Source organism: Oncorhynchus masou, unplaced genomic scaffold (genome assembly GCF_036934945.1).
Source record: "Oncorhynchus masou masou isolate Uvic2021 unplaced genomic scaffold, UVic_Omas_1.1 unplaced_scaffold_1297, whole genome shotgun sequence".
Taxonomy (NCBI): Eukaryota; Metazoa; Chordata; class Actinopteri; order Salmoniformes; family Salmonidae; genus Oncorhynchus; species Oncorhynchus masou.
The window spans coordinates 3,794-31,298 of NW_027002821.1; the positions used below are offsets into that span (position 1 = coordinate 3,794).

Consider the following 27,505-nt stretch of genomic DNA (forward strand, 5'->3'; position numbering starts at 1 on the left):
TTCCGCCGCAGTCACCACATGTTTCAGCATAATAATGCTTGGCCCCATGTTGCAAGGATCTGTACACAATTACTGGAAGCTGAAAATATCCCAGTTCTTTCATGACCTGCACACTCAGATATGCCACCCATTGAGCATGTTTGGGATGCTCTGGATCGGCGTGTGTACGACATTGTGTTCCATTTCCCACCAATATTCAGAAAATTTGCGCAGCCATTTTCTGAGGAGTGGGACAACATTCCACAGGCCACAATCAACAGCCTGATTAACTCTATGTGAAGGAGGAGTATCGCACTGCATGAGGCAAATGGTGGTCACACCAGATACTGACTGGTTTTCTGATCCATGCCCCTACCTTTTTATAATGATATCTGTTACCAACAGATGCATATCTGTATTCCCAGTCGTGTGAAATCCATAGATTAGTGCCTAATGAATTGATTTCAATTAACGATTTCCTTATGTTTACTGTAACTCAGCAATAACTTTGAAATTGTTGCAGGTTGTGTTTATATTTTTGTTGAGTAGATATATTGACTTTAAAAGTCTCTCACTCCTCACCTGTCTGTGAGGTTCCAGAGCTTGTCTCCACGTCAGCTCTCCCACAGTCCGCACACTTCCCCCTCTGGCCTCCCTCTCTATCCCTCTCCTTGCGACTGTTCTCCGACCACTGCAGCCGCTTCTTCAGCGACTCGACCTGCTCCCGGCTCCGGAACACCTCTTCCAGGAAACTATCCTCCACCAGCCTGGTGATCTCGTATATGGCTGACTTTAGGACCGTTTCCATGACCCCGGAGAGCTGAGACTGGAAGGTTACGATGGCTTCAGACATCATGGCAAACTGTCTACGTGTAGCTAGCTACAGTTATGAGATCGTAAAGTTGACCTACTTTTGTTCAGGTTGGTCAGTGTTACGATCCAGTCTATCAAAATGAGATGAAGCTAGCTAATTAGCTAACCTTAGCAGAACAGATACTGGTAACTAAACCGCTTTTGCCTCCACCAATAAATGTCCTATTGCAATTGTTTTACCATTTTGAGAAATAAGCTGTAGTACTTACTGTATATGAGGCTATTCTAATAAATATAAATACCAGATGTATTGAGAGACAGTAAGGCTATGGTAGTTGGCATGCTACTTAGCTAGACAGGCAACACAAAAAGCATCCATTAAAAACAGTCGAACTTCCGGAAACAAACCAACGGGTTGGTTAGTGGGACAATCTACATCGGAACGCTCTTTACTGGAGTAAAAAGACAACCTTTATTTAAGCAATAGCTTTGTATGTTACACGTTTACTGTTATTGACGTTCAAAATATAATTCAGCTTTGATTATATATTAGGATACAGACACTTACAGTTGTTATTGTATACATTGTAATATATATAAGTTATTACATCACACGAACATTGTACAAAACCAAACAATATACAAATATCACAAATCACTTTGACAAATACTGTGGACATTTCTTTGACAAATTGCTATTTATACCTTTCAGGGATGATAAATAATATTCTAAATAGATTAGAAAAATATTGAAACGTTTTATTAAAAACTTTTTTTTAATGGATGTAACATTTTCCCAATAAAATGAAAAAATTAAATGTATGTATTGACAGTCACTTCGTATGTATGTAAAATAAAAAAAGATAACATTTGGTAATGCTTAAAGTTTACCCATTTTATCGCTAATGTATATTTTCATATCTGCCAAAAATATTTCGCTATGAAAACAACAGAAAATAAATGCCTTGTAGTCTAATTTTCCGATTCACAAAAGCTACACTTATTTTCTACATTAATTACATATTTAGAAATAAGACTATTACAATGATAACATCTGTAAAGAATCTTGTAAGAAACGTCTCTTACTTTATTAGTTATCAAATAACTATGTGGATTGTGTGAAATGGGAACGCGGAAAAATACGACGTCAATTCATGCCGTCAGTGATCTTCAGGTCAGAGCTCTATAAAGAGGCCCGAGTTGGAATTCCGAGTTGAATGACCGTTCAAATCGATTTTTCAAAGTCGGAGCTAGTTTTTTATTTCGTCTTCGATGAGGTTTAACAGCCGGTTGGCATCCAATATGCTGCATTACCGCCACTTACCAGACTGGAGTACAACTGCTAAAAATCCAATCTTACTGAAACATATATCACTTTTTGGTTTATCCCTCTGTACTGGTACATATCTACTAGTCACACCACTCCTCTCAGGATCCCTCCCCCTTGATCCATCTTCCTCTACGTTCTTCACAGCCTCAGCATACGACAACTTCTGCACTACTCTAACCCTGGAAACCTCAACCTGCCTCTCACGAACGGGACATTTCTGATCCCCAGCTCCATGGGCACCACTACAATTAACACCTACTACTACTTTCCCCAATGCTACACATTCCTTTGTCTCATGCCCTTCTGCACACTTCTCACACCTAGGACCCTCCCTCCTACTGTACTGCTGTCTCATGCCCATCTGCACACTTCTCACACCTAGGACCCTCCCTCCTACACACTGCTGTCTCTGCCCTTCTGCACACTTCTCACACCTAGGACTCTCCCTCCTACATACTGCTGCCACATGCCCTTCTGCACACTTCTCACACCTAGGACCCTCCCTCCTACACACTGCTGCCACATGCCCTTCTGCACACTTCTCACACCTAGGACCCTCCCTCCCACACACTGCTGTCTCATGACTTCTGCACACTTCTCACACCTAGGACCCTCCCTCCTACACACTGCTGTCTCTTGCCCCTCTGCACACTTCTCACACCTAGGAACCTCCCATACTGCTGCCACATGCCCTTCTGCACACTTCTCACACCTAGGACCCTCCCTCCTACACACTGCTGCCACATGCCCTTCTGCACACTTCTCACACCTAGGACCCTCCCTCCTACACACTGCTGCCACATGCCCTTCTGCACACTTCTCACACCTAGGACCCTCCCTCCTACACACTGCTGCCACATGCCCTTCTACACACTTCTCACACCTAGGACCCTCCCTCCTACACACTGCTGCCACATGCCCTTCTGCACACTTCTCACACCTAGGACCCTCCCTCCTACACACTGCTGTCTCATGCCCTTCTGCACACTTCTCACACCTAGGACCCTCCCTCCTACACACTGCTGCCACATGCCCTTCTGCACACTTCTCACACCTAGGACCCTCCCTCCTACACACTGCTGCCACATGCCCTTCTGCACACTTCTCACACCTAGGAACCTCCCTCCTACACACTGCTGTCTCATGCCCATCTGCACACTTCTCACACCTAGGAACCTCCCTTCTACACACTGCTGTCTCTTGCCCCTCTGCACACTTCTCACACCTAGGACTCTCCCTCCTACATACTGCTGCCACATGCCCTTCTGCACACTTCTCACACCTAGGACCCTCCCTCCTACACACTGCTGCCACATGCCCATAAGCTTGAAAGCTGTAACAACGTAATGTATCCGGTACAAAAGCTCGTACTGGATTTCTCAAGGGACGCCATTTAACCGGCTGTCACAATATCCGTACAATCAGCACAAACCCCTCGGGATGTAGCGCTCAACAATACATCCCACTGAAATGCAGCTGCGTCGTTATGAGGTTATTCTTTATCAAAAGCTACCGCGACACTTTTCAATTTCAAACAAGCGCGCTCCCCAAAAAACGCCCCCACTACTCTAGTCTCTCTACCCCCACCTGTTTTTCCCAAGTTCCCTGTTATTTTGAAAGCACTGAAGTCCCCAGTTGTATTTTAACGAGACAATAGTCCACGCACGCTGCCAAATGAAGATGACTTTGAAACATTGTTGCAGGGGTAAACATCCTGTTTATAATTTCTCTGACTAAATTGTTGTTACATTTATCTAATATATCGTCGCCATTAACTTCTACATGATCACCAATGAAAAGCTTGATCGATCCTTCAGTAAATTGACAGAAACATCTACACTGAAGCGGTTTATCCCGCCCACCACTCAGAATTTGTGGATCAGTCAGCTTGCAGTTACTTTGTGGCTCTCGAACACTGCAATCTGAGCTGCTCCCCCTGAGTGCTAGTGCGCATGTGATGTTGGTCTGTATAAACCGGATGCAAACGGAAAACCCGGATATGGACCGTCCATGAGTCGGCGTATGCGAACGTGGGTATTTTACCTAAAACGGCGGTCGGCCATCTTGCACTCAGTCTCCATTTAATATCATACCTCAGTGGTCCACAGTGGAAAGAGAAACCATGATGTCACGGACATAGGCCGCCAATTCTGATCAATCCTGTACATTACATTGGACATAATAATCGAACGTGAAGCTGGTTGCCGCCAACATGTCGAAAGAATGTTTTCAAACCCAGTTCGCCTTTGTTATGGAGAGTGTATTGAATACTGCAGTCACCGAGACAACGAAACTTTTTGAAAAAACTATTGAGGAACTGCGAGCCGAAATATCTAGAATAAAAGAAGAGAACGAGGACCTCAAATCGAGGCTTCGATCCCTCGAAAATGTGAAGAAATCGACGGGTGAAAGTGAACGCCAAACCGCAGTGCCTGGACCGAGTCAAAGAACGTCACGTATCGGCAAACGTGACATCGGCGTTCAATGCGGTGAGTAGAAAACGGGTGTATTCATTCAGCCACACAATTTTATCATGGTTTTACAAGAAACGAGTTTCTATTTGACAAATTCAGGTAGTTCCCGCCCCGTTTGTTTCCGAAACATTTTGCAACAGAATCGGTGGAATGAGTACGCTCCTGGACTAGTTAGCAAAGCTAACTTCAAATTAACAAACATCTTAATAGCCTAGATATTTAGCTGAGCATGAAGGCTCAACGCTGAGAATATTTCCTAAAACTGCTTAATGTATACGTTTAATTTGTATACACCTTTTTTGGAACGTAACCAGTAAACTCTACATCAGGCTGATAGCTTCCCTGGAGAACTCAGCATGTCAGGTGTATGTTACAAGCGGTAATTCAGCCAAGTCAGTGTATGGAGAAGTTGGAGGCGAAACTAGCCAGACACTTCAGATGATGTGGGCTGCTTGGCCTGGATAGTGGCGAGAAGCAACGGGTGGTACAAGGGGGGGGGGGGGGGCGACTCCAAGTCGATAATCACGTAATAATTAGGAATTCACCCTCGACCACAGATGGGTGGAACCCGACATTCGTCCCTACTGATCACTGCTGTGTTGTTCGATGTACATGTAGCCAGGTCAAAAATCCCGACCTACAGTTCACAAGGGGCGGCAGGTAGCATAGCGGTTAAGAGCGTTGGACCAGGAACCGAAATGTCGCAATACAGTTCACACGGGGCGACTAAGAGCGTTGGACCAGGAACCGAAATGTCGCTGATTCAAATCCCAGACCCTGCAAAGTGTCACAAATCTACCGTTTTTATGTTCTTCTGCCCTTGACTAAGGCGCGGTTGATGTCGATTTAAGCCTGCAGCGCTGATTCAGAGGGGTTGGGTTAAATGCGGAAGACACATTTCAGTTGCGCAACAGACTCCCTTTTGCTTCCCTTTCGTTTCCCCAGTGCTCTCACATAGGGACATGGAGTTTGCGAGAAAGCCCTGTGGCTTCAGGCTAGTCGTTGTGGGGGGACGCGGTGTCCAAGTAGGCTAAACATAGCTGTGTGTGGAAAACATTGAATCACATGTCAGACGTTTAACTTGTTTAGTTCTGTCCGTTTGGAACTCCACTCACTGCTTGCAGCTGTATAGTCCGTTTTGGTGTTGTTGGTCTCGGCTAACATTATAATAAAAAATAGACCAGAGTCTGTCATTTCCAATGGGAGGAAATGCATCAGTGGGCAGAACAAGCAAGGAGGAGTGCAGAGCCTTGCACCAGCTAGTGAGATCCTATAGAGTCCCACAGTGGAGGTGTCAATGATGGACTGGCCATCTGGAGCACCAGGAGTTTTCCCAGTGGGTCCGCTTGACAGTTGGAGCCGATGCAACGTAGAATATAAATAACCCCAGCCCCTGCTTAAATAAAAGTAACAAAGTGCTGTGTGTCTGATTGGCCCAGGCGAGTGGGCTGCCAGCCCACTGGCACTGCTGTTGGGTATTACATCTGTCATCTTCTCTCTCCCAGCCAATTACTTTTGCTCCAGTCCATTCTAACTTTACCTGGGCCCTGCCTCTTTCCCATCTCTGGTGGTGGTAACATTTGAATACATAGTGGAGTAGGATGGACAAACAGAAAAAACCTAAAGGTGCTGAAAAGTGGAGAGAGAAGTGGTTGAAGTCCCTTTAGGCTGATAAAGCCAAATATTAAAAAATAACAAATTATTAATTTGGCACCTTTACCAGTCAATCATCTCAGCCTAGTTAGCCTGAAGGCACTGGCAGCAGAGAGGAGAGCGAGCGCAGCCCATTGAGCCCAGTTCAACTGTTAGTCAAGGTTTTGCAGCTGAAGCGGTAAGACCGAAGACAATAGGGATAAGAAAAGCATGAGTCTGGGTCAAGAGGGGACAGAGGCTCTCTAATCAATCTATTATCAAAGACTACCATCGATAACGTCATTACCACCATCCAACACACAACGCAGGCCACCATAGCAAGTGAAATCCAGGAAGCTGGTGTGTTTTCAGCCCAGTTTGACACTACGTAGGACATTCCAACACAAGATCAATGCTCTGTCATAGTCAGATATGTAACGAACACCCTCCATGGGAGGCTTGTGGCTGTGGTGAAATATGAGGCATCCACTGGACAATACTTTGTCCAGGCACTGAGTGAAGTACAGGAAAACATGAAGCTTGGCATCAACAAGTGCCTTGGCAAATCCACTGATGGAGCCTCCAGTAAGGTCAGTATAAAGGCTTCTCTGGAGCAATAAGAATTTGTCGGGCAGACAATGGAACAACTTTTTGGTAAAAAAAAAATGCACAAGATAAATCAAAATTAATCTGCTTATAACTTCTGAAATGTGATAGGCCCGTGTTTTCATGAGCTGAAATAAAAGATCCCAGAAATGTTCCAATACACACAGTGAGTTCTTCTCAAATGTTGTGCATAAACTGGTTTACATCCCTGTTCGGGAGCATTTCTCATTTGCCAAGACAATCCATCCACCTGAGAGGTGTGGCATATCAAGAAAATGATTATACAGCATGACCATTACACAGGTGCACCTTGTGCTGGGGACAATAAAAGGCCACTCTAAAATGTGCAGTTTTGTCACAAAGCCACAGGTGTCTCAGGTTTTGAGGGAGTGTGCAATTGGCATGCTGACTGCAGGAATGTCCTCCAGAGCTGTTGCCAGAGAATTTAATGTCCATTTCTCGACCATAAGCCGCCTCCAACGTTGTTTTAGAAAATTTGGCAGTATGTCCAACTGAAGACCAAGTGTAACCATGCCAGCCCAGGACCTCCACATCCGGCTTATTCACCTGTGGGATTGTCTGGGACCAGCTACCCGGACAGCTGAGAAATACTCCTCCGTTTCATGTCTGTAATAAAGCCCTTTGTGGGGAAAACTAATTCTGATTTGCTGGGCCTGGTTGGGCCCCCACCCTACCAGTGGCCCACCACCCTGCCCACCACCCTACCAGGCCCACCACCCTACCAGGCCCACCATGGCTGCAACCCTGTCAAGTCCTGTGAAATCCATAGATAAGGGCCAAATGATATTATTTCAACTGACTGATTTCCTTATAAACTGTAACTCGCCTAAATCGTTGAAATTGTTGCATGTTGTGTTTTATATTTTTGTTCAGTGTTTATAGATATTCATATACAAAATTACTTTAACTTAAATTAGTCCTTGACCATGTGACCTAGTCACCTCAAACCAACTTTGGATTGTTCAGAGGGTAGGGGCAAACAAAAAATAAATATATATATTTTATCTTCATTTCGTTGTCACTTTTTTTGGACTTCTAGTTTCAATGGCTCCTTGAACACCCACAGATGAATATGAATTTGTCTCAAGTCATCCTTTAAGTTTCTCATCAATATATATTTCTAAACTACTGGACAGGTGTGCATGCCACTTTCACGTAGCAGCGGCAGCCATAGTAGCAGTAGTATTGATTGTAGTAGCAGTAGATACATTAGGCTTATGATTATGGGCTTAGATCTTTAGCTAACAGTTGTAGGATTTTTTTTCAAAGGTCTACAGACTACAATATATCACAGAAGAAAACTGGGGTTTGAGAGGTGTGGTCTATAGGTACGGTGTGTTGCAACACATGATGTCATGTCAGGCGTATGTACTAACCACTCTCTCTCCCCTGATCTGGTATTTCCAGTCCTGACAGCGCAGGCTCTGCCTCGGGCTGGGGAGCAGCACCGGCGGGAGGAGGACCAGGGACGGAGCTGCACCAGGGGGCCTACGACGAGGAGGGCAACCCACAGACTGCCTTAGTGCTGATCAAACAGGAGGTGGACTGGGTAAGACAGTCCCCACCTAGCCCGAGTCTCCGATCGGTTTGGGTCAGTGCTATCAAGGATCGTTGGGACGTCCCTGTCCTAAACCCCTACCTAACCATTTTACATTTCAACTTCAATGGGGTAGGGAAGTCCTAAAGATCCCGGATAGCACGGACCGATCTGTTTTCTGTCTTCCCAATTCATCCACCTTTCTGCTCAACCTATTGTTGTTGACCCCAGAGAAAAGGAAACACCTGTACACTGCACTGGCTGGAATCTTCTTATTTTAATTTAAACTTACGTACATGGGCCTAACAGCCTTTGTCAGAGTTTATGTTGACACTAATATAGCCTGTTGTTGGCATTGTCCCCCCCCAGGAGGCAGACTATTCTGATGACTACTCCCCTGGGTACATACTGCTGAAGAAGGAGGGGGGAGATCTCCCGACTCTGGTCCGCAGACAACCTCTCAGAGAGTTACCAGGCAGAGGTAGGAACTAGGGAGACCTGCTTCTGAATCACACATCTTATTACAATGTATTAAACACTATTGGGATGAGAACCAGGCTCTAATAATATCTATAATAATCTCTCCACTGTTGTTCTGTCTTTTTTCTTTCTGTTTCTCCCTTACAACTTTCCCCTCTACTTTTCTCCATCCTGTCAATCTCCCTCCCTCTGTAGCCCTGGTCCCACCTGGAGCCGTCAGGGCCCTGGTCAACCGTTGCACCCAGGAAAGGCCTCCCACCACCCAGCCTACCTCAGCAGAGGCCCCCTCCAGGGAGAACCAGACACCCAGGAGCCCCCCAGGCTCTCAGCCCATCCCAGCCCAGACCCAGAGAAGGTGCCAGTGCCAGTGCAGGCCAGGCCCCTGGAGCAGAACAGCAGTCACTGGTAATACCAGCAGCAGAGTCTCCATCAACATTACACCAGACAGCATCTCCTCAATCAGCAGCCACTATCCAGTCTACATCACCTGTCCTGTCTACTGTAATGGCCCAGTCCACGGTAACTACTCTGTCAAAAGAAACTGTCCAAACGACCACGGTGGTCCAGTCGACTGTAGCGGTGAAGTCGACAGCAGCATCGTCAGAGCGCCCGCCACCTGTCATCTCCGGGTTACCCAGAACCCCTCTTCAGAATACACAGCCCAGCCCCGTACCCCCTCGTCCATCCCCATCTCCTCGACCAGCACAGTCCCACACAGATGTTCTACCTGTAGCTCGTCCAATAGCAGTGCCCTCAACACAACCAGCTAGGCCTACAGCTGTACCTGATGGACCAATGGCCACACTACCTACACAGACACAACCGCCTACAGTTTTGGAGAAGTTGAGTGTTGCCACGGCAACTCCGCCAACGCCTGTCCAGTCCGCTCCATCTCCTACTGAGTTGACAGAACCTGCCGGCCCTCCTGAGAAGCAGGTGTTGTTGGTCACTGAGCATGTGCAACACTCCTCCACCGTGCCCGGCCCAAAGTCACCTTCTGTCCCAGAGACATCTTATGAAACCCCTCTACAGCTGTCAGCCCCTGCTGGATCCACACCCTCTGGCTGCTGTCAGATGTCTAAGACACAGTTTTTAGCTCAGTTGTCAGTAGTACCCCGAGTATGTGCTCCACCGAGGCTGGAGAAAGACAAGGAGGAGGAAAAGAGGGGCAGGAAGATGAGGGGGAGAGGCTTTCACCCCTCCCTGCCACATCTACGGAAGCTGTGATGACAAGGTCTGTCGCTACGGAGACGACCCCCGCCAGCGAGAATAAGGAGGAGATTGTTGTCCAGGCAGACGGCAAGCAAAAGTCAAGTCGACGTGAAGCGCTCCTCTCCGGTCTCCGCCTCCGCTTAAGGCCCCGCCCCCAGGACAGCATGCCTTCTCCAGTGGTTGCTAAGAAACCCAGAGGAGAGAGAACCACCCCTCTAGACCATGACTACTCTAAGGTGATGGAGAACGGAGAAGAAAATTCCAGGGAATCTCACGTTGACCAGGATGTAGTAGAGGACACAGCCAACGGTGAGACGGCTGACGACAAGTCTAGTGGACAAGGAAGTAGTAACCACATCATCAGTGAGGAAGAGGGAGGAGCTAACACTGATGTGACCTCTCTGACCAGACAGTCACCTATCGTTGGAGGTGTGTCCAAATCCAAGAAGAGAAGCATGACCTGGGTGCAGGCTCAGAGACTATTGGCGTTAGCCCAGGCTAAGAGGAGTAGGTCAAAGGTCACCAAGGCCTCACAGAGAGGTCTGAGGTCAGAGCTAAGAGGCTTGGTCACACAGACACAGTTTCTGCCTTCCAACCCACAGCGCCGCCGGTCATACAGACCCAGCCCACAAGCTGCCTCCAGCCCACGCCGCACCAGCCCTCGCCAGGTTACAGGGGACAACACAAACCCTCCTCCTGCCACCGCTCCTAACCCACAGCCTCACTCCTTCAAGGTTACTTCCACCACCCCTCGTCGCGGAAGACCTCGTTCTGCGGCCGTGGCGACTTTAAATTTGAAACGGTCTCCCTCCACCCCTCAACCTATCCCCTTCATTGTCACCGTCAGCCCTCGCTCTAACTTCAAAAAGTCCCCCCAGTGCCCACGGACTTTCCAGCAGGCGCGCCGATACCGCCAATCACAACCGATGTGGTCACCACCGGGACCGTTACAGCTCCAACAGTCTCCCCAGGCTCCACGGAAACGTCTCGCCAAGAACCAGTGTGCAGACTGCGGTCGTGTCCTGAGCAGCGCCGCTGCTTTAGAGAGTCACGCCTCCCTCCACTCGGGGAAGCGCCCGTTCGCCTGCTCTGCCTGCGGCAAGGACTTCCCCGACCTCAAGGGCCTCAACCGCCACGCCCGCGTCCACGGTGATCAGCGGGGCCACCAGTGTCCGCAGTGCAGCAAGACCTTTGTCTACCGCTTCGGCCTGACTAAGCACGAGCAGGTGGTCCACAGTGGGGTGCGTCCGTTCGTCTGCCCGATCTGTGACAAACGCTTAATTACACAACGTGACCTGGAGGCTCATATCCGCGTTCACACTGGAGAGAAACCATTTGCCTGCTCCCTCTGTGTGAAGCGGTTCAAGAGGCGGGTGGAGCTGAATGTTCACCTGATGTGGCATAACGGGGAGAAGAGACACTGGTGCTCGTACTGTGGGAAGGGATTTCTGGATTACAATAATCTGAAGAACCACAAACTGGTCCACACCGGAGAGAAACCCTATACCTGCTCCGAGTGTGGCAAGCGCTTCAAACAGACTGGCCACCTGAAGAAACACCTGAAGACTGTACACAAAGACCGATAGATGGCGGGGGGAAAAATATTCAATGACACCCTATTCCCTATATAGTGCACCTCTTTGGACCAGAAACAGTGTCAGGCCTTTGTAAAGTAATGCACGAGATAGGGTGTCATAGGAGCTATTGAGGGGGAATAGTTATCTCCGTTTGCTGTGAATTCAAAACCCAGCCGTGTTAGTGTTTAATGAGGCAGGGATCCCAATCTATTCTGACAGTGATTGGGAAGGACTTGTTATTTTATGTATTGATTAATTAAAAGTATCAAAGCTTTTGTTTTATAAACATTTGATGCCGCTTTTGTTGTTTAGAAGAATCATGCTACGAGAGAATGACGTAGTTAAGTGTAAAAAATGTTTTTACAAATTGTTTTATTTTAGTTGAAACTGAGTTGGTTATTTGTATTTAAAACATGAATTCTGGTTATATGCTATAATTTGTTATCATTAGAAAAGTTTGAAGCCTTAACAAGTTTAAATGTAGGTGTACTGTGTTCACATCATGGTGTTAATGTTCTGCGGTTTTGAACTACAATGAACAAAAATAAATGCAACATGTAAAATGTTGGTCCCATGTTTCATGAGCTGAAAAAAATAGTATTTCTCTCAAATTAAACACACATTTGTTTCCATCCATGTTAGCGAGCATTTCTCCTTTGCCAAGATAATCCATCCACCTGACAGGTGTGGCATAATTATTACACAAATGCACCTTGTGCTGGGGATAATATGTCCACTTAAAATGTGCAGTTTTGTCAAACAGTATCCCATGGTGGGGTTATGTTATGGGCAGGCATAAGCTAATTGCATTCTATCAATGGCTATTTCAATGCACAGAAAGACCATGACGAGATCCTGAGTCCCATTTTTTTTTTTTTGTGACGAACACATGCATGCGTCTTCCCAGTTGTGAAATCCAAAGATTAGGGCCCAATGAATTCAATAAAACTATTACTTTAGTGTTTTATATAAAAATCTGGGCTGGCCTTAACCCTCCAGGTCGTAATTGCAAGTGGGAAACTGACAAAATATTGTTCCCGGAGTTGATGATTTACTGACCTTTCACCCAAAACATAAAAAAATTACAATAAATTTGACCATATTGTCAATGGTAAGCAAGCTTTTTATTGGTCTGACATCAAAAGCACTTGAACACAATCATGGCAGACTTACACCATCCCATAAGCACATGAATGCCCTATATTCAAATGTTTGTTAGGTTGACATGGTCATTATGACAGACAATTCATAGTCTATCATTTAAGGCATACATTCTTATTTAACACGGATTTCCAACAGTTAATATTTTCAATGTCCTTATTAAAAAGCAATTGATCAACCCAACAATTGTTCTCAATGTCAAATTAAACAGTTTTCTCGACCACCACTCTGCTCAGGAGATCCGGCCTGTGTTTGTGCTGGTGTGACTTCAGATGGTTCAGTTGTTTGAAGCGGAGTCCACATACAGCGCAGCAGTACGGTCTCTCCCCGGTGTGGGTGCGCTTGTGGACTTTCAAAATGTCAGCCCTTGTGAAGCTCTTGTCGCACATGGTGCAGCGGTGGGGTTTCTCCTGTGTGTGAATGCGTCGGTGCAGCTTGAGGTTCCAGAGCCGACTGAACTTGTTCCCGCAGAGAGAGCAGCAGTAGGGCTTGTCTGCCGTCTGGCTGCATGTGTGCCTCTTCAGGTCAGAGAAGGAGGTGAAGCCCTTGCCACACTGGCTGCAGAGGTGGCGTCCTCGGCTTGGACCTTGATGTTGCAGGCCTGGGTGAAGGTCTTACCGCACTGAGTGCGGGAGTATGGAGTCCCTGGCCCTGAATTCGACCATCTCCCAGTTTTGTGTTTCTGCTTGTGGGCCTTGAGGGAACCAGAATCTGGGAAGGTCATTGAACATTGATTGCAGGCATGATGCCTCCCCCCTCCTCCTGTTACCTGCTCTTGTGAACGATCTCTGAGGTTTAAAGAGTGTCCAAAGTCGTCAGCAGCATCATACCGGCTCTCTGTGTTGTTGTGGGCTGAGCTTCCAGAGTGGATGGCGGTTAGCCCCCTGTGGCCGGCTCTACTACCTGACTCTGGGACACCGTGTTCAGGGTACAAGACACTGGAGTCCTGCAGGTACCCCTCCTCGTTTATCAATAGGCAGTTCAGGTTTCCCACCTCTGGGTGGGGGGATGGCATTGGCGACCCCACCTGCTCCCTCTGGCTCCGATGGGGGCCAGGTGTGTGGGAGCGATGGTGATGGTCTCCCCCTCAGATCCCCCAGGTTCACCTGGTAGTGACCTGCAGCTCCGTAGCTCAGCGCTCCCAGACGAGACGGAGAACCAGGAAGCCTATCCAGCCCTTCCATGTCTAGAAGATGGTCGCCACTACCACTACTGCCGTAACCAGACTTCTCAAAGCCGACCCCCAGTTCCTCCATGCTGTAGCGGGGGCGGTAGAGAGGGTCGGTGGGGTCCACTGAGTCTCCCTCGAGACCCGATGGTTCAGCATCCTGGTCTAGACCAGACCCCCAGTCATCCTGGCACTGCTGCAGCTCCTGCTCGCTGAAACTCTTACTGGGCCCCGAGACGTTTGAACCGTCGGCCCCTGAAGAACACAGGAGACATTAGGTATTAGAAGCATTAGCATTAGAGGCATTGGCAATAGTAGAAACTGTGGTAGAATAACTAATGCTAAATTTGAACTGAGTTTCAAGTTGATTTATTATAATACCAATGACAACATATTAGAAGCTACTCCTTTTCATTCTCATCATAAAGATGGCTGTTGTGTTTGTTGTAAACAACTCACCGTCCAGGCAGACGCCCCATCTCTCCTGTAGTTCAGTGTTGTGGAGAGGCTCCTCTTTCAGCAGGCTGTCCAGCTTCTGATCTCCGACGTCTGCGGGCTGCAAAAGGAAATTAAGAAGTTGATTCTAACTAAACGATGGATAAACTGGCAGTGAATGAATAAACCTGGCATGATGGTCCCCTATTCCTCCTGAAAGACAAGTTCTAATCTGTTCTGCACAGTACATTTTTATCTGAAGGTTCTATAACACTGGTGTTTCGTCAGTCCCCTACTTACCTCAGAGGTTCTCCTTGGGCTGATGGCATCGGCCTCCTCCAGGTCATGCGAGGCTGTTTCCTCGGCCACGCCCCCACAGCTGCTCCACTCCTCCCCTAGTACCTTCTCCTGCTTCAGGCCACGCCCCCTCTCCACACCTGGCCACAGGTAAACAAAGAGTAACATTTATCTCAACTAAAAGGAAAGCTGAATTGTGAATAATGGAGTCTCCTCGCATCAGTGCAGAGGAGGAAATAAAGCATCTTACCAACAACTCAACTGTCTGGTCAGTGATCACCAAAGTATGGAAGGTACACATTACAGCAGCCAAACTTCAGAGTGATTCCTCCATATATACAGTGCATTCGGAAAGTATTCAGACCCCTTGACCTTTCACACAATTTGTTATACTACAGCCTTATTTCAAAATGGATCGAATTGTTTTTTACCCCTCATCAATCTACACACAATACCTCACAATGACAAAACAAAACAAGGTTTTCAGAAAAGTTTGCAAATGTATTAAAAATAAACTGATATCACATTTACATAAGTATTCAGACCCTTTACTCTGTACTTTGTTGAAGCAGCGATCACAGCCTCCAGTCTTCTTGGGTATGACACTACAAGCTTGGTACACCTGGATTTGGGGAGTTTCCCCCATTCTTCTTTGCAGATCCTCTCAAGCTCTGTCAGGTGTGAAGGGGAGAGTTGCAGCACAGATATTTTCAGGTCTCTCCAGAGATGTTTGATCGGGTTCAAGTCCGAGCTCTGGCTGGGCCACTCAGAGACTTGTCCCGAAGCAACTGCATTGTCTTGGCTGTGTGCTTAGGGTTGTTGTCCTGTTGGAAGGTGAACCTTCGCCCCCAGTCTGAGGTACTGAGCGCTCTGGAGCAGGTTTTCATCAAGGATCTCTCTGTACTTTGCTCCATTCATCTTTCCCCTCAAACCTGGCTAGTCTCCCAGACACTGCTGCTGAAAAACATCTCCACAGCATGATCCTGCCACCACCATGGTTCACCGTAGGGATGGTGCCAAGTTTCCTCCAAACGTGACACTTGGCATCCGGGCCAAAGAGTTCAATCTTGGTTTCATCAGACCAAAGAATCTTGTTTTTTTAGGTGACTTTTGGCAAATGCCAAGTGGGCTGTCATGTGCCTTTTACTGAGGAGTGGCTTCCGTCTGGCCACTCTACGATAAAGGCCTGATTGGTGGAGTGCTGCAGAGATGGGAGAACCTTCCAGAAGGACAACCATCTCCACAGAGGAACTGTCAGAGTGACCATTGGGTTCTTGGTCACTTCCCTGACCAAGACCCTTCTCCCATGATTGCTCAGATTGGCCAGGTGGCCAGCTCTAGGAAGAGTCTTGGGTGCTTCCAAACTTCTTCCATTTAAGATGGAGGCCACTGTGTTCTTGGGGACCTTCAATGCTGCAGAAATGTTTTGGTACTCTTCCCCCAGATCTGTGCCTCGACACAATCCTGTCTCTGAGCTCTATGGACAATTCTTTCAACCTCAGGGCTAGTTTTTGCTATGACATGCACTGTCAACTGTGAAAACTTATATAGACAGGTGTGTGTCTTTCCAAATCATGTCCAATCAATTGAATTTACCACAGGTGGACTCCAATCATGTTGTAGAAACATCTCAAGGATAATCAATGGAAACAGGATGCACCTGAGCTCAATTTCAAACCTCAGAATACTTATGTAAATAAGGTATTCCTGTATTCCATTTCTAGAAACTTGTTTTTGTCATTATGGGATATTGTGTGTAGATTGTTGAGGAAAAAATGTATTTAATAAATTAGGCTGTAACATAGCAAAATGTGGAAAAAGTCAAGGGGTCTGAATACTTTCTGAATGCACTGTACAGTTGTGGCCAAAAGTTTTGAGAATGACACAAATATTAATTTCCACAAAGTTTGCTGCTTCAGTGTCTTTAGATATTTTTTTTCAGATGTTACTATGGAATACTGAAGTATAATTACAAGCATTTCATAAGTGTCAAAGGCTTTTATTGACAATTACATGAAGTTGATGCAAAGAGTCAATATTTGCAGTGTTGACCCTTCTTTTTCAAGACCTCCGCAATCCAACCTGGCATGCTGTCAATTAACTTCTGGGCCACATCCTGACTGATGACAGCCCATTCTTGCATAATCAATGCTTGGAGTTTGTCAGAATTTGTGGGTTTTTGTTTGTCCACCCGCCTCTTGAGGATTGACCACAAGTTCTCAATGGGATTCCTGGCCATGGACCCAAAATATTGATGTTATCACATTTTTTTCCCCCTTCCACAGTCGTCGTGTCCCCCCCCGGAAAAAAATAAAAAACAATTCATTCCATTCCCCACCCCCAAGAACCCCCAGAACACCAACAACCAAGAGAATGAACTACAGAGAAAAAAAGGAAAAGACAGAAGAAAACAGCAAACAAATAAAACAAAATAATACAATTAAAAATGACAACAAGGACACCTAAAATCATAACAGCAATGACTACTTTATATGTTTGTGTGCATGTCTGGCACTATAACATGAATGTATGTGATCTTGTATGTGTTTATTTGAATGAGAGTGTTTGTATATGCATGTGTACAAACACCTGCACGGCATCAGCCTCAGGCAAACCGGCATTAGTTGTAAAAACACTGCCACTTAGTGGCCTTATGGCAAGGTGCTCCATCATGCTGGGAAAGGCATTGTTCATCACCAAACTGTTCCTGGATGGTTGGGAGAAGTTGCTCTCGGAGGATGTGTTGGTACCATTCTTTATTCATGGCTGTGTTCTTAGACACAATTGTGAGTGAGCCCACTCCCTTGGCTGAGAAGCAACCCCACACATGAATGGTCTCAGGATGCTTTACTGTTGGCATGACACAGGACTGATGGTAGCGCTCACCTTGTCTTCTCCAGACAAGCTTTATTCCGGATGCCCCAAACAATCGGAAAGGGGATTCATCAGAGAAAATGACTTTACCCCAGTCCTCAGCAGTCCAATTCCTGTACCTTTTGCAGAATATCAGTCTGTCCCTGATGTTTTTCCTGGAGAGAAGTGGCTTCTTTGCTGCCCTTCTTGACACCAGGCCATCCTCCAAAAGTCTTCAGCTCACTGTGCGTGCAGATGCACTTACACCTGCCTGCTGCCATTCCTGAGCAAGCTCTGTACTGGTGGTGCCCCAATCACGCAGCTGAATCAACTTTAGGAGAGGGTCCTGGCGCTTGCTGGACTTTCATCGGAGCCCTGAAGCCTTCTTCACAACAATTGAACCGCTCTCCTTGAAGTTCTTGATGATCCGATAAATGGTTGATTCAGCTTCCAGTCTGTTATTCGAACTCAATCAGCATGACTGAGTGATCTCCAGCCTTGTCCTCGTCAACACTCACACCTGTGTTAACGAGAGAATCACTGACATGATGTCAGCTGGTCCTTTTGTGGCAGGGCTGAAATGCAGTGGAAATGTTTTTGGGGGATTCAGTTAATTTTAAGGCAAATAGGGACTTTGCAATTCATCTGATCACTCTTCATAACATTCTGGAGTATATGCAAATTGCCATCATACAAACTGAGGCAGCAGACTTTGTGAAAATTTACATTTGTGTCATTCTCAAAACTTTTGGCCACGACTGTATGTACAGTGCCTTGCGAAAGTATTTGGCCCGTTAAAAGCGCAGAGAGCATCATGAAGAACAAGGAACACACCAGGCAGGTCCGAGATACTGTTGTGAAGAAGTTTAAAGCCAGATTTGGATACAAAAATATTTCCCAAGCTTTAAACATCCCAAGGAGCACTGTGCAAGCGATAATATTGAAATGGAAGGAGTATCAGACCACTGCAAATCTACCAAGACCTGGCCGTCCCTCTAAACTTTCAGCTCACACAAGGTGAAGACTGATCAGAGATGCAGCCAAGAGGCCCATGATCACTCTGGATGAACTGCAGATATCTAATGCTGAGGTGGGAGACTCTGTCCATAGGACAACAATCAGTCGTATATTGCACAAATCTGGCTTTATGGAAGAGTGGCAAGAAGAAAGCCATTTCTTAAAGATATCCATAAAAAGTGTTGTTTAAAGTTTGCCACAAGCCACCTGGTAGACACACCAAACATGTGGAAGAAGGTGCTCTGGTCAGATGAAACCAAAATTGAACTTTTTGGCAACAATGCAAAACGTTATGTTTGGCGTAAAAGCAACACAGCTCATCACCGTGAACACACCATACCCACTTTTCTTCAGCAGGGACAGGGAAGATGGTTAAAATTGATGGGAAGATGGATGGAGCCAAATACAGGACCATTCTGGAAGAAAACCTGATGGAGTCTGCAAAAGACCTGAGACTGGGACGGAGATTTGTCTTCCAACAAGACAATGATCCAAAACATAAAGCAAAATCTACAATGGAATGGTTCAAAAATAAACATATCCAGGTGTTAGACTGGCCAAGTCAAAGTCCAGACCTGAATCCAATTGAGAATCTGTGGAAAGAACTGAAAACTGCTGTTCACAAATGCTCTCCATCCAACCTCACTGAGGTCGAGCTGTTTTGCAAGGAGGAATGGGAAAAAATTTCAGTCTCTCGATGTGCTAAACTGATAGAGACATACCCCAAGCGACTTACAGCTGTAATCACAGCAAAGGTGGCGCTACAAAGTATTAACTTAAGGGGGCTGAATAATTTTGCACGCCCAATTTTTCAGTTTTTGATTTGTTAAAAAGTTTGAAATATCCAATAAATGTTGTTCCACTTCATGATTGTGTCCCACTTGTTGTTGATTCGTCACAAAAACAAATACAGTTTTATATCTTTATGTTTGAAGCCTGAAATGTGGAAAAAGGTCTTTATTTGTACTATTTTCTACATTGTAGAATAATAGTGAATACATCAAAACTATGAAATAACACATATGGAATCATGTAGTAACCAAAAAAGTGGCCACCCTTTGACAGATTTGCAGACTCTTTCTCTCAGCTTCTGAGGTAGTCAACTGGAGTGCATTTGAATTAACATGTGTGCCTTGTTAAAAATTCAATTGTGGAATTTCTTTCCTTCTTAATGCCTTTGAGGCAATCAGTTGCGTTGTGACAAGGTAGGGGTATACAGAAGATAGCCTTATTTACTTTAAGACATGAAGATCAGTCAACCCGGAGAATTTCAAGAACTTTGAAAGTTTCTTCAAGTGCAGTTGCAAAAACCATCAAGTACTATGATGGAACTGGCTCTCATGAGGACCGCCACAGGAAAGGAAGACCCAGAGTTACCTCTTCTGCAGAGGATGAGATCATTAGTGTTACCAGCCTCAGAAATTGCTGCTCAAATAAATACTTCACAGAGTTCAAGTAACAGACACATCTCAACATCAACTGTTCAGAGGAGACTGCGTGAATCAGGCCTTCATGGTCAAATTGCTGCAAAGAAACCACTACTAAAAGGACACCAATAAGAAGACTTGCTTGGGCCAAGAAACACGAGCAATGGACATTAGACCGGTGGAAATCTGTCCTTTGGTCTGATGAGTCCAAGTTTGAGAGTTTTGGTTCCAACTGCCATGTCTTTGTGAGATGCAGAGTAGGTGAACGGATGATCTCTGCATTTGTAGTTCCCACCATGAAGCATGGAGGAGGAGGTGTGATGGTGCTTTACTGGTACACTGTTTGTGATTTATTTAGAATTCAAGGCACTCTTAACCAGCATGGCTACCACAGTATTCTGCACCGATACGCCATCCCATCTGTTTTGTGCTTAGTGGGACTTGTTTGTTTTTCAACAGGACAAACACCCAACACACCTCCAGGCTGTGTAAGTGTAACAATTTTGCTTCCGTCCCTCTCCTCACCCCTACCTGGGCTCAAACCAGACACCCTCTGCACACATCAATAAGTCACCCACAAAGCACCGTTACCCATCGCTCCACAAAAGCTGCGGCCCTTGCAGAGCAAGGGGAACAACTACTTCAAGGTCTCCGAGCGAGTGATGTCACTGATTGAAACGCTATTAACGCACACCCCGCTAACTAGCTAGCCATTTCACACCGGTTACATAAGGGCTATTTGACTTAGAATGAGAGTGATTGAGTACTGCAACAGATGACCTGGCCTCCACAATCAAATCAAAGTTGATTTGTCACGTGCACCGAATACAACAGTTGTAGTAGATCTTACAGTGAAATGCTTAATTACAGGCTCTAAACAAAAGTGCAAAAAAGGTGTTAGCTGAACAATAGGTAAGTAAAGAAATAAAACAATAGTAAAAAGACAGGCTATATACAGTAGCGAGGCTACATATAGACACCGGTTAGTCAGGCTGATCACCCGACCTCAACCCAATTGAAATGGTTTTGGATGAGTTGGACCACAGAGTGAAGGAAAAGCAGCCAACAAGTGCTCAGCATGTGGGAACTCCTTCAAGACTGTTGGAAAAGCATTCCAGGTGAAGCTTGTTGAGATAATGCCAAGAGTGTGCAAAGCTGCCATCAAGGCAAAGGCTGGCTACTTTGAAGAATCTAAAATCTAAAATATTTAGATTTATTTAACACTTTTTTGCTTACTACATGATTCCATATGTGTTATAGACAATAGTAAATATAACAAAAAACCCTTGAATGAGTAGGTGGGTCCAAACTTTTTACTGGTACTGTGTGTGTGTCATATATATATATATATATATATGCTCCAAAAAATAAAGGGAACACTAAAATATCACATCCTAGATCTGAATGAATGAAATATTCTCATGAAATACTTTTTTTCTTTACATAGTTGAATGTGCTGACAACAAAATCACACAAAAATTATCAATGGAAATCAAATTTATCAACCCATGGAGGTCAGGATTTGGAGTCACACTCAAAATTAAAGTGGAAAACCACACTACAGGCTGATCCAACTTTGATGTAATGTCCTTAAAACAAGTCAAAATGAGGCTCAGTAGTGTGTGTGGCCTCCACGTGCCTGTATGACCTCCCTACAACGCCTGGGAATGCTCCTGATGAGGTGGCGGATGGTCTCCTGAGGGATCTCCTCCCAGACCTGGACTTGGGCTGTAAGCCCAACCCCACCTGTGGATGTCGGGCCCTCATACCACCCTCATGGAGTCTGTTTCTGACTGTTTGAGCAGACACATGCACATTTGTGGCCTGCTGGAGGTCATTTTGCAGGGCTCTGGCAGTGCTCCTCCTTGCACAAAGGCGGAGGTAGCGGTCCTGCTGCTGGGTTGTTGCCCTCCTACGGCCTCCTCCACGTCTCCTGATGTACTGGCCTGTCTCCTGGTAGCGCCCAAATGCTCTGGACACTACGCTGACAGACACAGCAAACCTTCTTGCCACATCTCGCATTCATGTGCCATCTTGGATGAACTGCACTACCTGAGCCACTTGTGTGGGTTATAGACTCCGTCTCATGCTACCACTAGAATGAAAGCACCGCCAGCATTCAAAAGTGACCAAAATATCAGCCAGGAAGCATAGGAACTGATAAGTGGTCTGTTGTCCCCACCTGCAGAACCACTCCTTTATTGGGGGTGTCTTGCTAAATGCCTATAATTTCCACTTATTTTCTATTCCATTTGCACAACAGACTGTGACATTTATTGTCAATCAGTGTTGCTTCCTAAGTGGACAGTTTGATTTCACAGAAGTGTGATTGACTTGGAGTTACATTGTGTTGTTTAAGTGTTCCCTTATATATATATATGAGAGAGAGAGAGAGAGAGAGAGAGACTGTCTTTAGATGTATCTCTCTATACCTGTCTGTGAGGCTCCAGAGCTTCTCTCCTTGGCTTCGTCGTTAGCTCTTCCACAGTCCGCACACTTCCCGATACGGCCTCCCTCTTTGTCCCTATCCCTACGTCTGTTCTCCGACCACTGCAGCCGCTTCTTCAGCGACTCGACCTGCTCCCGGCTCCGGGACACTTCCTTCATGAAGCTATCGTCCACCAGCCTTGTGATCTCGTACATAGCAGCCTTGAATACCGTCTCCATGACTCCGGAGAGCTGAGACTGGAAGGTTACGGTGGTTTCGGACATCATGGCAAACTGTCTATGTGTAACTAGATACAGTTCCGAATCCGTAACGTTTAGTTACTTTTGTACAGGCGAATCAGTCATGCGATCGAGTCTAAAAAAATGATAGGAAGCTAACGTTTGCAGCAAATATACTAGAAACTAAAACCCTTCTGTCTGTTAACAGGCTAGCAAATCTAGATACTATTGGAAGTTGTTGTCTGACTCCGTGACTGTCCTAGTAATACATGTTAATATAATTTCGAGAGATAAGATGCAGCAGTTAATGTATATGAGGCTATTGTAATAATTATAAATAACAGAGATAATGAGAGATGGCAGTTAGCTTGGTAGCTAGTTAGAGCCAACGCAAAAAGCATACACAAAAACAATAGCATTTCCGGAAACAAACCTACGGATCGAGTAGTAGGACAATCTACAATGGAACGATGAGAGAAAATACGACCTTTCTTTGAACAAAACATCTGTACGTTTACTGTAAATAAGATTCGAAATTTAATTTGGCTATTATTATACGATTCGAATACAGATCAGTACCGTAGTAGGCTATTTATTATGTAAATGATTTACAGGAAATCTACACCGAAGAGATTTTTCCCGCCCTCCACTGAGCCCTATGCGGGCCCTGGTCCAAAGTGGAGTGGACTAGGAATAGGGTGTCCAAAACTCGGTTTCTATCCAATTGGCGACATAACTGTTAGGTTATATCAGTTATCCTGTTAGAAATGTTGTGCAGAATCCACTGCGCTGTTTTAGATGCAACGTTTATGGTCATGTTGCAGCAGTGCCCTTACGAAAAAAGATTGCAGTCACAGTGCAGTATAACTGCAGTATGCAGCAAATATTGCGTTCAAAATAACCGTTTTTTTAATGTCAGAATTGCCTTGTAATTTAAGCTTTAAGCTGAATCCATGAATTAAATACACGTATATTTATAATTCCATTCTCAGTCCTTTCTTCGTTGTCTATTACTGTAACTCAACCATAGTCTAGTGTACATATTCATTATCTTTATGGAGTCAGATAAACATTTTAATAGGCTAACTGCTTAGTCTCATGTGATGTATATATAATATACTGTGTGTTAACATATCAAATATTAGTGCCCACTATAGTGCTCTCTCTCTCTTAGCTGTGAATTCAAAACCCAGCTGTGTTAGTTTTAATTAAACAGGGATCCCACTAATGTGCATTGCTTGCTGTTTGGGGTTTTAGGCTGGGTTTCTGTACAGCACTTTGAGATATCAGCTGATGTACGAAGGGCTATATAAATACATTTGATATGATTTAGTCTCACAGGGAAGGGTAGGACTTGTACTTTTATGGTTTTATGTATTGATTGATTACACGTATCAAAGCCTTTGCTGATTAACATTTACAGTCGCTTTTGTTGTTGGAAGAATCATGCCATGACAGAAAGATGTAGTAAAAGTGTAGAAAATAAAAAGTTGATTTTGAATTAGCAGTTGATTAATTGTTTAAAAATAAATAAAAAATTCTGGTTACTTGTCATTTGTTATTCATTAGGTAAGTTAGATGCCTGAAATCAAGTTTAAATTTAGGTGTACTGACTTCACGTTTCACATCATGGTTTTTATGTTCTGCAGGTTTAAGCTACTTACTTGAAAGACTGGGAAGTTTCACTTGAATGACCCTCTAAGTCTTAATTAAGAGTAGTGGGAAAACATGCTGTTACTCCAGTTGCACGTTTCACCACTGACCCTTCATCTTTCCAACCAAAAGATGAGAACAAACAAATGTTTGACATTTACAAAATGTATCAATTTGGATAATGTATACTGAACAAAAAATATAAACACAACATGCAATAATTTCAAAGATTTTGCAGAGTTACATTTCATATGAGGAAATCAGTCAATTGAAATACATGAATTTGGCCTTAATCTATGGATTTTACATTATTTGGAATACAGCTATGCATCTGTTGGTCATATACCTTTAAAAAAAAGGTGCATCACAATGGGCCTCAGGATCTCGTCACGGTATTTTTTTGCATTCAAATTGCCATTGATAAAATGCAATAATCGTGTTAATTTGCTCATAGCTTATGCCTCCCCATTCAATAACCCCACCGCTCTATTGGGCACTCTGTTCACAACGTTGACATCAGCAAACTGCTAGCCTACACAACGCCATACACATGGTCTTCGGTTGTGAGGTCGGTTAGATATACAGCTAAATTCTCTAAAACGGTGTTAGATGTGGCTTATGGTAGAAGAATGAACATTCAATTCTCAGGCAACAGCTCTGGTGGACATTCCTGCAGTCAGCATGCCAATTGTACGCTCCCTCAAAACTTGAAACATCTGTGGCATTGTGTTGTGAGACAAAACAGCACATATTAGAGTGGCCTTTTATTGTCCCCAGCACATGGTGCACCTGCATAATGATCATGCTGTTGATTCAGATTCTTCATATGCCACACCTGTCAGGTGGATGGATTATCTTGGCAAAAGGAGAAGCGCTCACTAACAAGGATGTAAACAAATGTTAAAGTAAGATTTTTGTGCATATGGAACATTTCTGGGATCTTTTATTTCAGCTCATGAAACACGAGACCAACACTGTACATGTTGCATTCATATTTTTTGTTCAGTGTCCTGTAGGTAGTTTGACCATATTGTCAATGTTAAGAAGCTATCTTATAACATGCTTTACCAAGAAAGCATCATGTGAAAGTGAAATGAAACATCGCCCCTAAAATAAATCTAAATAATGTGCTGGTGCATGTACTTAGTCTTGTCCATGTTAACGTACTGTGTTGGGAATATAATTGCCTACTATGCAGTTGGCCTTTAAGGTTGCAGATATGGGTGTGGTGGGGAGGTGTGTCCACCCCACAGGTGACATCTTGAATTGACTGCAGAGAGAGGTAGCATTGTTTGCTGTGTGCTAAGCGGGATTTGTAAGCCTCTTTCCTATCACAGTCCATTGTTTTGCTGAAAATTAGAGGCCTGGATGACACCAGTGTCGTGATAAGGAAACAAAACACTAAAGTGGAGTTCTTTAGCAAAACAGTCCTAAACAAACATCACTATGTTGTCATCCAGAGTCCCAAGTATTTATTTTCCAAGCTATAGCACACAGTATTTTACACACAGCAGGTTTTTAAAGGACTAAAAGGTTAAGTCTGCTCCATGTTTTCATTTTTGTCATCTAAAAAAATATTTCGATACTGGTGTTGTCCTGGCGCTAGTGAAAATATCTAGACATAGGTGTTGTCCCGGCGCTAGTGAAAATATCTAGACATAGGTGTTGTCCCGGCGCTAGTGAATATATCTAGACATAGGTGTTGTCCCGGCGCTAGTGAATATATCTAGACATAGGTGTTGTCCTGGCGCTAGTGAAAATATCTAGACATAGGTGTTGTCCCGGCGCTAGTGAATATATCTAGACATAGGTGTTGTCCTAGGCGCTAGTGAAAATATCTAGACATAGGTGTTGTCCAATTTGGCGCTAGTGAAAATATCTAGTGAAAATATCTAGATACAGGTGTTGTCCTGGCGCTAGTGAAAATATCTAGACATAGGTGTTGTCCTAGTGAAAATATCTGACATAGGTGTTGCGCTAGTGAAAATATCTAGACATAGGTGTTGTCCGGCGCTAGTGAAAATATCTGGATAGACATAGTAAATGTTGTTGTGAAAATATCTAGACATAGGTGTTGTCCCGGCGCTAGTGAAAATATCTAGACATAGGTGTTGTCCTGGCGCTAGTGAAAATATCTAGACATAGGTGTTGTCCCGGCGCTAGTGAAAATATCTAGACATAGACATAGGTGTTGTCCCGGCGCTAGTGAAAATATCTAGACATAGGTGTTGTCCTGGCGCTAGTGAAAATATCTAGACATAGGTGTTGTCCAGGTGTTGTCCTGGCGCTAGTGAAAATATCTAGACATAGGTGTTGTCCTGGCGCTAGTGAAAATAAAATATCTAGACATAGGTGTTGTCCTGGCGCTAGTAAAAATATCTAGACATAGGTGTTGTCCTGGCGCTAGTGAAAATATCTAGACATAGGTGTTGTCCTGGCGCTAGTAAAAATATCTAGACATAGGTGTTGTCCTGGCGCTCGTGAAAATATCTAGACATAGGTGTTGTCCTGGCGCTAGTGAAAATATATAGACACAGGTGTTGTCCCGGTGCTAGTGAAAATATCTAGACATAGGTGTTGTCCCGGCGCTAGTGAAAATAGCGCAGGGGAATGTGGCCCATTGTGTCTTTTCTGTTGGATTATTGCTTTTAAATTTAGATCTCGTTGGATTACCTTTTTTTTTTTTTGGGGGGCTTCCTTTGGGTTACAAACATTTATTTGGTCTTGGACTTCCATTTAAGGACTCACACTCTCAACCAAAGGTTCTGGTAGGACTAAGGTTTCAAACTGAGACTGTTGGCTCTGACAGGACTGTACTATCTTATTGTTGATTAATTCTTTTGTTGTTCATGCTGAACTGTCCTATCAACACGTCACAAGCTAACTTTATTTTTTAGCAATGTTAGCTAGCAATCCAGCTATCTGAAATCTTATTGGTTGAAGAATTGGTCAGACTTTAAATGCACTTGAACACAATCATGGCAGACTTACGACTTCCCACGAGCACATGAATGCCCCATATTCAAATGTTTGTTATGTTGGCATGATCATTTTGACAGACAATTCATAGACAGTCCATGTATGGTGTGAATTCTTAACCAACACACAGATTTACAACCGTTCATATTTTCATCAAAACGAAAGCAGGACCAAGGCACTCTGAAAA

The 27,505-nt window shown here is 44.7% G+C and overlaps 1 protein-coding gene across 1 annotated transcript; it reads right to left on the minus strand.

The window, feature by feature from the left end:
* Nucleotides 1-13,025: 13,025 nt before the first annotated feature.
* LOC135530238 (zinc finger protein 628-like) lies at nt 13,026-23,274 on the minus strand. The gene is made up of 6 exons (XM_064958594.1): nt 22,452-23,274; nt 14,726-14,862; nt 14,450-14,546; nt 13,817-14,245; nt 13,606-13,731; nt 13,026-13,423 (listed from the first exon to the last, which is right to left on the minus strand). Exons 1-6 carry the CDS (start codon nt 22,732-22,734, stop codon nt 13,026-13,028), a joined length of 1,470 nt encoding a protein of 489 aa, XP_064814666.1. The 5' UTR covers nt 22,735-23,274.
* Nucleotides 23,275-27,505: the final 4,231 nt, after the last annotated feature.